The 11,894-nt window shown below is 42.3% G+C and overlaps 1 protein-coding gene and 1 pseudogene across 2 annotated transcripts in view; one reads left to right on the top strand and one right to left on the bottom strand.

The window, feature by feature from the left end:
• LOC308160427 (vacuolar protein sorting-associated protein 4B-like) overlaps positions 1-1,735 on the top strand; it is an 8,619-nt pseudogene extending 6,884 nt beyond the window's left edge. The window contains exons 10-11 of the transcript XR_013938068.1: positions 1-70; positions 623-1,735. The exon at positions 1-70 is cut by the window's left edge and continues 71 nt beyond it. The product of XR_013938068.1 is annotated as a vacuolar protein sorting-associated protein 4B-like (transcript). The remainder of the gene's footprint in view (positions 71-622) is intronic.
• Positions 1,736-5,172: 3,437 nt separating this feature from the next.
• Positions 5,173-11,809, bottom strand: plekhb2 (pleckstrin homology domain containing, family B (evectins) member 2). The gene is made up of 8 exons (XM_080530018.1): positions 11,795-11,809; positions 11,192-11,243; positions 9,973-10,125; positions 9,109-9,211; positions 8,457-8,500; positions 7,810-7,898; positions 7,512-7,614; positions 5,173-7,149 (listed from the first exon to the last, which is right to left on the bottom strand). Exons 2-8 carry the CDS (start codon positions 11,226-11,228, stop codon positions 7,016-7,018), a joined length of 663 nt encoding a protein of 220 aa, XP_080386144.1. The 5' UTR covers positions 11,229-11,243; positions 11,795-11,809; the 3' UTR covers positions 5,173-7,015.
• Between the last annotated feature and the right edge of the window lie 85 nt (positions 11,810-11,894).

Raw genomic sequence — 11,894 nt, 5'->3', positions numbered from 1 at the left:
CCCCAACGCCATAGAGATGACCTGGATGGAGGTCGCTTCGGACAAACTACTGGAGCCGGTCGTCAACATGGTAAGAACCCCCGAAGAACGAACACAAATAAGAGGATCCTAAGAATGAGGATTAAAGTTACATTATGGAGGATTTTGCCTCTGGGGTTAGGGTTAGGGTTCTCTGCTCACTCTGCTCATGAGTCAAAAAGGGTCCGCTAATTCAGAAATAACGCCCAGATTTCTTTTTTTGACCTTGGTCAAAAAGGGCTAATTACCCCCAATGTCCATTAGCTTAAGCTTATTTTACCAGAATTTGTCAGTCTAAAATTAATGATTAGTGTTTGTGTGTTGTGTGCTCATGTCTGAGTGTGTGAACGGCGGCTGTGACTCAGCCGGTAGAGCCAGCGGTGTCTAACGATCGCAAAGTCGGCGGCTCGCATCGGTTCGAATCCCCGGCGGGGCCACATGTGGAAGTGTCCCTGAGCAAGGCACTAACCCCCTAATTTCTCCAGGGGGTCGCCTTCAACGGCTGTGACCCCCTTGCCTAGATGCCCCCTCGAGAGCATACATGCATTTCCTTGTCCTCTGTGCAACAATGACAAACTTTGCATCCCTCTCCTTGTGTCCCCAGCCTGACATGCTGCGGTCTCTGGCCAGCACCAAACCCACCGTCAACGACCAGGACCTGGACAAGCTGAAGAAGTTCACCGACGACTTCGGACAGGAGGGCTAAAAATATCCCAGAATCCACTTGTCCCTTTCCTCCTTGTCCCACTGTCCTCTCAGGCTCCCAACACTCTCCTTTATTTCCATTTTTTCCATTTTCGGCATTTAGCAGAAGAAGGCCTTTATCCAAAGCGACTTACAACAAACATTTTGTCTTAAGTTAAGTGAATCTTAACCAGAAGTTACCGAGAGACTTCATGTTAGATGTTCACTATGTTTTTGTTTATTCACTTTATTTTTTTAAGTTGCCAATACAACAATTTGTATACTGCTTTTTTTTATATATATATATATACAAAGACTGATAAGGTTGATTATTATTATTGATTAAGATGGTGATGGTCTCAAAAAGAGAGAGAGGGAATCAAGAATTTAAAAAAAACAACAACAATGTGCTTATGATAACACTAAACTGGCCTCGAGGTCTTTAAACTAACAACAACGCCATTGTGCAATATAGCAACTCGTATAGCGACTCATCCAAAAAAGGCCTGCACTTTGACGTACGTCAGTGATATAGTATAGGTACAGTACAGTACCGTTTTCATGTACTGTACTGAGACACAGTTTAACCCTTTAATGTCTATCTCCTCCAGCATGTTATGTCATATAAGAAGGGCTGAGTTTTGTCGGAACAGAACTATTTAGTTTATTTAGGACCATATTATGATTCTTCAACCTACATTTCCATTTCTATGTACATTCATATCATAAGGATGCGTTGTATGTTTTGTGGGGAGCAGTGCTGCGTTTTGGCCAGTAGATGGCGCTGCGGGACTGTGGTGGAGAGAGTGGATGATGGGATGATTGAAGACCGGGCTGTACAGGCCAGACGCAGTAATGCTCCCCACAATATTCCTCTGTGTTGTTTTGGGATACAGGATGTTAGCGTTAGAGCCTTGCAGGGGGGTATTCCATCAATGTTGATGCCCTGCTTATTACTTTTTGATGACTCGCGAGATCTATCAAAATAAGCCTGGATTTTCCTTCAGCAATGTTGATGGAATATCCCCCAGGTGGCAGGGAAACAGTGCTGGTTGGTGGGTGGGGGGGGGGGGGGTACAGTGTTGGTGGGTGGGGTACGGTGTTACCATGAAGTGAAGCTCAGTGGTGCCTGGGGGGTATCCCATCAACATCGCTAAAGGAAAATCTAGGCTTATTTCTTATTATAAGTCTCGCAAGATGAATAAAAATAAGCCTGGAAATGTTTCAGATAAGTCTCACGAGACTTGTCAGAATAAGCCTGGGTTTTCCTTTAGCGACGTTGGTGGAATACCCCCCAGGCCTGGAAGGAGATATTGGTGAGTGAGTGAGTGAGTGAGTGAGTGAGTGAGTGTGCAATAATCGGATGGTCTCACATTGTTGCCCTCTCCAGACGTTTTGTACACGTTGTGCCTTCAGGAAGAATCAACGCATCTCCTCTTCTCTCTCTCACACCACACCCCCCATATTCAGAGTCTTTGAAATATTATCGGTATGCTTTTTCTTTTGATGAGAATCGCATGTTATCCTTCATACCCAGTCACGATTGTATACAGCATTGTTTTCTTTAATTGTATACTGTTCTTTTGATGAAAATATGAATACAAACCTCAAGGTAATTTTCTGACACTTGAAACATTCATGAGTAATGTCTGGTTATTGGCGGAGGTGGAGGTGAAAGCAGCGTTATTCAGGGTTCCCGCGCTGGTCTTAAAAAGCCTTAAAGTGTAAAATCCAGCAATGTGATTTACAAGGCCTAAAAAGGTCTTACATATCAGTTTACATATCGGTCTAAAAAATGAGGTGCTAGGTATTTAAAATGAGATTATCTTGTCCTGCAAGGAAATCAGTCCGACCACATATATTTACACAGAAATTAAAATGTACTTTTGAGTAATTATGGGACTTATTTATTTTATATTAATTATCCTTCAGACTTTTTTGTCTGTATGGCAGTGAAATCCCTAATTTCATCACCTCAAGGATGACAAAAAGCTATCATATGGTGATTCAGTCTAAAGTAACATTTGACTTGTAACTTGTAGGAAGCCTGGATAGATTGGGCTTTACCTTCTTAAGAGGAAATGGCAGTTAGATAAGCTTCTGAAAACACACATCTATGCTTGTGGGCGGCTCCTAAAAATAGATATATTTTCCTCTTGGGATTACCACCTGCAGGGTTGCCAGACGGGGCGAGTTCCCGCCGAATGGTAAAAATAAACTCTAACCCTCAGTTTTTTCCCAGGTTAGTTAACATGTCGTGCTGCAGTAAACTGCTGTCACTACTCTCAATATCTCCAAAAGAAAAACCTTAATAAAGGAATTTAACTCTTATTCCAGCCCTTGAATTCAGGGGGGTATTCCCTCAACGTTGCTAAAGGACAATCCAGGCTTAGACTTACTAAAATAAGGCTGGGTCTTTGTATACATCTCAGGGGATTTATCAAAATAAGCCTGGATTGTCTTTTAGCAACATTAATGGAATAACCCGGGGCCGGATTCACCAAAGTGTTCTTAAGATAATTCTTAAGACAATTCTTAAGAAAAAAGATAAGATGTTCCTAAGAATGTTCTTAAACGCTATTCACCATTTTTTTCTTAAGAATTGTCCTATGTCTTAAGAACTTCTTAGTTTTCTCACTTAAGAAGTTCTTAGATTTTGAACTGTGATTTTTACACCTGTGTGTCTCTCTCTCTCTCTCTCTCTTTTGAACTTATGAAGAACTTCCATCTAAAATGTGAATATAAAATAAATAATAGTAAGGACATTGTTTCAGTTACTTGGCCTACTTAAATAACATGTTCATAATGATTAATTAAGTAGTATACATCAAATACAACAACTGCCTCCTTGATTTACTTTCTGAGTACATTGTGGTGTAATCTAGGAATAGGCCTACATGTGACACAGGCTGAAAGGCCCATTTCAGTTATATCTCAAACATACAAACATGTGATAGACATTCACACATTCACACAAAACATTCACACAAAAGTACTCTGACCAACTTGAATTAACAATATGTGTTAACACATTGTCTAGGGCTAAACTAAATATTAATAAAATCAAATAAATGCAATACAAAATTGTTCAAGTAAGACTTACCTTTCACTTTAGCTGCTTTAAGACAGGTGAGAGCTTCTCTTAAAGTTAAGAAGACATTTGAGAAGAAATCTAAGAACTTTGTTTTGGAGAATCTCATTTGTTCTTAAGTTCTATCTTAGGAAAAATCTTAAGAAGAAAGTTAAGAAAAAAGATAAGTTAAGATAAGATTTTCTTCGGGAATACCAAATCTTCTTAAGTTTTGTCTTAAGAACAAATGTTGTTCTTAAGAACAATTGTTTTCTTAAGAACGCTTTGTGAATCCGGCCCCTGGTCTCCCCACCACCGCGCCCCACCTTCTGACACACGGACTGGTCATTTCTCTTAACTTACATTCGTGTGTTGGATGAAGTAGTTTAGCTACAGTTAACTACTCTTTAAAAGTAGCCTGAGTTTGACAAACTACATTTCTCTCAAGGGAGGTTAGTGCTTTAGTGTTCAACTTCTGTCCTTGTAAAGTCATTGGTAATCTAGTTAAATACATTTTAGCGTAGTAGCATAGAGTAGCTTCCCCAACCCTGAATATCACCAGGTTGTATTTTCAAGTGTCCCACTGACAATGTGACATAAGGTGGATAAGAGTACTGAAGGTGGGGTGGTTTGTAAGATTTACAAGACGATTCAGAAATGTGAATTGATGTGACTTTAATATATAATAGCACAATGTCATACATCCCTTAAGAGCAATACACATCAATACATTAATTCGGCATAACAACGTAAGGTATAGCGATCATGTGATTAATACATATCTGTGAACATGAAAAAAAAATACCTCAGAAAGCTCTTTTGATATCATCAGAATTCAAAAAAGGAAAGTTAAAGCCAAATTTAAAAGGTTCTGTAGTGGATTATTGAATTGAAAAGATGTGTTGAAGTTACATTTTATATATATATATCAGTCTCTGATCTCTTTGATGAAACGTCATTGAGGCAACTCCAAACTTTTGAATTAGTAAAATAGATCAAAACATGTTTAGGTTGGAATTTAGTAAATATACAATAAATATTAACAAACAAGGTAACATGCTTATGTTCATATATGTTGGGAGTGTGAGTCAACTGACACTAATGTTATTGTTGAGGAATGTAATTCACTAGATGTAGTGTAGTGTCGACATCAGTGTTAAGCCCAATGCACACGGCGTGCGATTTTGTTGCACGACAACATTCGATTCTCAATTCACACCAATGAATGAATGAATGAATGTGAATGGAGAATCGAATGTTGTCGTGCGACAATATCGCATCGCACGCCGTGTGCATTGCGATGCGATATTGTCGCACGTCAACATTCGATTCTCCATTCACACCCACACACTTCGGTGGTGTGGATTGAGAATCGAATGTTGTCGTGCGACAAAATCGCACGCTGTGTGCATTGGCCTTTAGTCACAGCAGCATGGTGACTTATATAAACTCCTCAAAAAAAGTTTGGAAACGTTATTTCGGTCGATTATTCCTCCCCTTTAATAATTCCAATTGGTATGGGGATTTTGGCAAATTCTTTTGGGCCTCTACCCACACATTTAGCTGTGTTGCTCCTTCCACGAATGGATGATCCTTACAAGCTGTACCTCGTTGTAAAGGTGACTAATCAGGCTTTCCAACCATATAAAACACAATACCAATTGGTATTATTAAAGGGGAGGAATAATCGACCGAAATAATGTTTCCAAACTTTTTTTGAGGAGTTTATGTTCAGTGTATCAGTTTAACCTGACTGTGTTTGTGCAACCCTGACAAATGTATCCATTGTTCAATGAGATCAAATGAAAAACATGGTTCAAAAGCTGCCAGTGAAATGAAATGAAAATCAAACAACAACAACAACTGAATTCACACTGTGAAAATAACAAAGTCATAGCAAAGTAACAACAAACAAAAGGAGGCTTGGTTGGAAACAGGCAAATGAAAAACCAACGAGTAACAAACAAGTAAAAACGTGTTGGTATATATACCATATACTGTATATATGTATATATATATATATATATATATACACACAGTGCTGCTTGAAAGTATGTGAACCCCTTTGAAATCTTTATTTAAATCAGAACCAGTCTTTTTAAATCTTTTAATCAGGTTTATATTTACCAATTCCATATGTTGGTTTAGAGGGAATCATGCGTGTAGTAGAAGAAAGAAAAACGTACTTATTATAAAGTAATTACGGCAGGTGCAAAAATAAGTGGACCTTTTCAGTCAGTAGCTTGTGGCACGGTGGCACCTCCGTTAGCAGCGATAACTTGGAGTAAACGTCTCGTATAGCCACTAATCAACAACAACATCTATGAGTGCACAAGGGGGTTCACATACTTTTAAGCAGCGCTGTACAGAAGACAGGATGGTGAAGGGCCAGGGTGCTCAGAAGACACAACGAAGACATCAAATGTGCAAATTCAGGTGGCCGCTACTAAACCACCTCTCTGGTCACTCTTAACACCAGAACAGCCGTGTCTATTGTACCTACTATAAGAGCCGCCTCGGGGGTCAAATGACCATAGTCTTTAGAATGGGAGTCTGCTATTTACACACAAAGACCACTAGTTGGTGCGTCTTGTAAATTAGCCTGCCCTCCTATACAGACAAAACTGCAAAATAGCTTCATACTAGCTCATCCTGATGTGATTTCGAAAATGTAAGGATACTGGGTGGTGGAACGCACATATCTAGGAAATAGTCATGAAAGGAGGGTCCTGAAATTTGAGCGAGTGCAAAGACATGCATTTATTTTTACTCACTTGGTCAAATGACCCCACCCACGGCTGTACTGGTGTTAAGGGATCCGCTAAGAGGACTTGAAAGGTACAAGGCAAGGTACGTAGAGAGTGAGCTCAAAGAAACAGAATATCATTCCCCCCCCCCCCCCTAAGGTTAATACAGTTACATTTAAATCATCACGTTTTCTTCAAAAGTACATTCATATTTCTTCAGTCAAATAATTAAGAGAGGAGGCATAACTGTATCCTAGCTACTACTGTGCTGAATAACTACATTAATAAGGTGCGTTAATTAGTTAATATCGCAAGGACACAAGGCTTTGGTAATAAGGACACGGGAGGGAGGAAGGATTCTCTGAGACTCCTAAGCCCAACCGACGACACCGTCACTCACGGCAATGACAGAGACACGCGTCGGCATGGCGACAGGACAGGGTTGGCGTGCACACACACAGCAGCGGGGGGGGGGGTTCTAGAAGGCGGGGGGGTTCTAGAACACGGAGAACAGGGAGCCCAGGGCAAGGCCGGTGGCGGCCCCAGACAGCATGCCCAGAGCCAAGTCCCCTCTGTCGTCACGCTGGCGCTCGCGCACGATGACCGTGTCCGTGCGCGGGGGGTAGCCGCCTGCAGGGAGAGAAAATTTGTTTTGTAGTTTTATATCAGATAGATAGACTGAGAATTGAAGTCTGTCTCTCTACATTCTGGGAAATCGTAGCTAACAGTTCAGTCTGCCTGGGGACAGCGCCAATGAATTGTTGCGCGATAACTCTCTGTGTCGCACTTACTAAAGTCTAGTTTCCCGTCACCACATTTGTTTGCCAAGATTAGTGATGTCATAAAGGGTGTCGACTTTGTATATAAGGGGGGGGCTCAGAGAAGGAGGGGCTATGCTGTCCTACCTTGGTAGTGATGGAGGTAATGTCCTACCTTGGTAGTGATGGAGGTAATGTCCTACCTTGGTAGTGATGGAGGTAATGCTGTCCTACCTTGGTAGTGATGGGGGTACGCGACCGCGTACGGCTGCCCGTCGGCTGAGTAGACAATCTGGGGTTGAGCGGGCGGGGCGTAGCCTCCGTAAGGCGCGTAAACCTGAGGAGAAAACACACAACATGAGGAGTGAGGACGTTGGAGAGGCTGCCACCACCGTGACTGACCTGGTATCTAGAGGTCTCAAAGCATGGAGATGGTCTGGTATCTAGAGGTCTCAAAGCATGGAGATGGTCTGGTATCTAGAGGTCTCAAAGCATGGAGCGATGTTGCCCATATACGGTCATTGGAACTTACCTCAGAATATGGGGGCGGAGCAGAGGCGATCACTTCCTGTGCAAAGCCCATCTGAGGAGGGCCCCCCTGAAACATGGACGACAGGTCACCTCACTTGTTTCCGATTGTTAATTGGAAACTCGACTAACCAATCAGGAGCTGAGCCACAAGGATGTTGATGACTAGACTCAGTAACAGTGATTGAAAGGTCATCCTCTGTCCACAGAGACTAATTAACTAATGGACCTATCGCTAAGCCACGGCCCAAAATAGAAATTGTCCAATCAAATCACAGCAAAAGTCACTACAGGCAGAAAACTCAGACAAACAACTCGCTAATATCTGATGGTGAAAAGCTTCTAGACAAAATATTCTTGTCATCTTTAAAAAACATGTCTATTACTTTCTGTGGTAAATCAGAAATCATAAATTTGACAACTCCCGCCATTGTAAGTCATTGAATGTCATTCAGTCACGGTCGGTCAGTCAGTCACTGTCAGTGAAGCGTTGTTTGTTTGTCTGAGTTTTCAAAGGGGGCGTGGCTTAGCGATAGGTCCATTACAGTAACTACAATATTAGCAATGGTAGAAAGTCTCAGGCTGTGAAGGCCAAATGTCTAACAAAGGAACCCCCCCCCCTGTAAAATCAAAGATGCAAACAGCACAAACTTACAGAGTTGATTCTTGCTTCCTGGAGGGCTAAGGTCCATGCCCTAGGGTACAGGGAGGGGGGGGGGGGGGGTACCAAGGTTACTGAGCGGTAATGATTTAATTGTAGCATGACTTCATATAAGGCATGGTTTTATATGACAGATGAAACTAATAACATTTAAGACTATGGCAAGAGATATGACTTATGTTCTTGCAGGGTTCGACAGTAATGCTTGCCCGTTTGCCCGGAGCAAGTAAAACATTTGCCGGGTTTGTTTGCGCGAGCCCGATGACGCTGCTAATAATATCTTCACTCCACGGTCATCTAGTCTGGTCTGGCGCCTGCGCCGTCTGTTGTTCTTCCTGCACACAGGTAAACATATCCAGGATCCAGCAGCGTCGTCATCGGGCTCGCGCAAACAAACCCGGCGATTGTTTTACTTGCTCCGGGCAAGCGTTACTGTCGAACCCTGTCTTGTTATTATTGTTACTACTACTACTTCATTGCATTGTTGAGGAGCTAGCTTTGCCCAAAGCGTTTCACGGTGCGGTCCATCATGGCTGTATTATATTCTGTGTCTCATATGACAGGTAAACTGTGTCTCATATGACAGGTAAACTGTGGTAAACTGTGTCTCATATGACAGGCAGACGGTTGGGTCAGACTCACAGGGCGTCGTCTGCGCTGTCGGCACAGATGCTGATGACCCGGCCGTCTCTGCACACCAGCTGTAGCAGGGAGTCTCTGCCTTTACCCTCGGGGGGGCTCAGCTCTGTGGGGGGGGGAGGGGCGGGGGGAGGGATGGATGGATTGGTTAATTGGGGCGGCTGTGGCGCCGGAGGTAGAGCCGGCGTCTAATGATCGCAAGGTTGGCAGATCGGCGGTTCGAGCCCCCGGCTGGCCACATGTCGAAGTGTCCTCGGGCAAGATACTGAACCCCAAATTGCTCCCAGTGAACGGGTCGGCCGGCGCCTTGCATGGTAGCTTGGCCGCCATTGGTGTGTGAATGTGTGTGTGAATGGGTGAATGAGAGGCCGTTGTAAAGCGCTTTGGATAAAGGCGCTATATAAGTGCAGTCAGTCCATTTAGGTGGAGTATCCCTTTAAGACATGTGACATGATGGTGGCTGATTAAGAGTACTGAAGAAAGGTGGAGGACGAAATCTCGGATTTACAAGAAAGAATTCAGAAATGTGAATTATTAGTATTATATGATGTCACAATGGCATGATGTCACGAGAGCAAAATTTCAACAGGTCGTGACGTTAGAATTATAAGGTTCTATCTCAATTTTTGTCAAAATTGAGTTTTTTACATAATCTGATCCATTATGTGTTTATTAATGCCTGTGTGGTAACCCTATTTTTAAAATATTGACATTTTTGAGTTAGTAATTCATAAAATACAAAGGTTCAATCTCACAAAACATAATGGAATGTAAAAACGTTGACGCTCAATATCTCTGAACTGCCCTAAACGGAGATAGAACCTTAGAATACTAAGCTCACGAGATGCGAGCGTAGAGGGAGAGTACCCTGGCACGCAGCGGCACTGCGGATGTTGATGCAGTCGACCCTCATGTGGATGTCGTCCTCCATGTCCCTCCGCTGCTGGTCGTCGTAGAATATCAGCCGCCCATCAGACCAGAGGTCAAACCAGTTCCTCTTCCATCGACGTAGAATGGTGCCTGTGTGTCACAACAGGGGGTCAGGGGTCAGTTATGATACAACAGGGTTCCTACAAGTTTCAACAAGTCCAATTTAAGACCTTTTTAGACCTTTTTTTAGACCTCTTTGAATATAATTTTTGACCTATTTGTGAGACCATATGATAGCTTTTTGTCATCCTCGAGGTGATGGAATTAGGGATTTCACTGCCATACAGACAAAAGTGAATTGGCATTTGTTTTGTTCCAGCTTGATTAATTTCCACGTAAATAGATGTGGTCGGACTGATTTCCTTGCAGGATAAGCTAATCTCGTTTTTAAGACCTAGCACCTCATTTTTAGACCGAATAACTGACATGTAAGACCTTTTTAGGCCTTATAAACCGGATTGCTGGATTTTAGACTTTAAGGCTTTTTAAGACCAGCGGGGGAACCCTGTATAAAAAATAAACAAAACTAAAATGAATCTACCCATTTCTTTCTTTGAATCAACGTTTGTATTACTGTTGCAACTGGCTTCACACTGGGGGTGCACACAGACCAAGAAACCTGCGGCTTCTTCTTTAAATAAGCCAAGTGAACCACGGTGTCCACATGTGACTGATGTTTAACTTGTTTACCAGACTATTACATCATTTATTTGAATCATCAAATTACTAATTGAACTCATTAAGGCAGCAACAGCCACTGAACCAGGACTAGTAACACCTACACACACACACACACAGACACAGACACAGACACAGACACAGACAGACACACACACAGACACACACAGACACAGACACAGACACAGACACACGCACACACACACACACACACAGACAGACACAGACAGAGACACACACACACACAAAACAAACTGTTTGTGGCAGCAGACTTTGTGGCAGCAGCACGGATGAAGCTGTTGGAACTCACGCTCACACACACACAGACACACACACACACACGCACACACACACGCGCGCACACACACACACACACACACACACACACACACACACACACACACACACCCACAGCCAGGGCTGTGGCAAAGCTAACTGTAAATCACGTGACATTGTTTAGACAGAACTCAGAACTCACTCTGCCTGTAGAGCCAACCACTTTTCACCATGGACATCCTGACAAGGTCACTCTGTCAACAACACAGCATAAACATATTAGATTAGATTAGATTAGATTCAACTTTATTGTCAAGTACAAGTACTTTATAACGAAATGCAGTTTAGCATCCAACCAGAAGTGCAAATAGTGATATAAGAACATTATATAAATAAAACAAGAATGGTACTAGTGATAGGTAACTATGTAATACACAGTAACAGTAAGTGCAGAGGTAGTGTTGTAAACATTTGTTTAGTTTAGAGGTATATACAGTTATGAGATATATACAGAGCTATGAACACTGAGGTAGTTTGTGTACAGTATCTAATGTGCAGAAGTATAAAAGAAGCTATGTCAAAATATCAACAACATCATCCATCATTCACTGTTATCCAGCTCGCAGTGAGTCCACAGACACCCAGCTGCTACAGGGAGGCTGGCTGGCTAGCTTTAGCTAGCTAACACGACCAAACCTTGTCAAATAAGTTGACATTTGGCCAGATAGAAGGCTAAAACCTTAGCTACGCTTTGACAATAAGTGTAAAAATAGATTAAAAAGGCTCAATAATCACCGATAATTACCTGCCTTCTTTCTACTTGTTGTTGTGGACACTGACGCTCTGACTGTCAGCTGACAGCTCTGGGTTTTGAGTGACATCATCTTTATGGGTCCTTAAATAGC

Source organism: Nansenia antarctica, assembly GCF_963989245.1.
Source record: "Nansenia antarctica genome assembly, chromosome: 1".
NCBI lineage: Eukaryota > Metazoa > Chordata > Actinopteri > Argentiniformes > Microstomatidae > Nansenia > Nansenia antarctica.
This window is presented reverse-complemented; position numbering and strand designations above follow the sequence as displayed.

Bases quoted from the DNA above. Each gene is read 5' to 3' on its own strand.
- plekhb2 (XM_080530018.1), bottom strand. From the start codon at position 11,228: ATGTCCATGGTGAAAAGTGGTTGGCTCTACAGGCAGA. The intron at 7,615-7,809 runs GTAAGTTCCAAT...TTTTCTCCTCAG, and splicing joins CTCCGCCCCCATATTCTGAG to GTTTACGCGCCTTACGGAGG. The intron at 7,150-7,511 runs GTAGGACAGCAT...CTCTCCCTGCAG, and splicing joins GTACCCCCATCACTACCAAG to GCGGCTACCCCCCGCGCACG.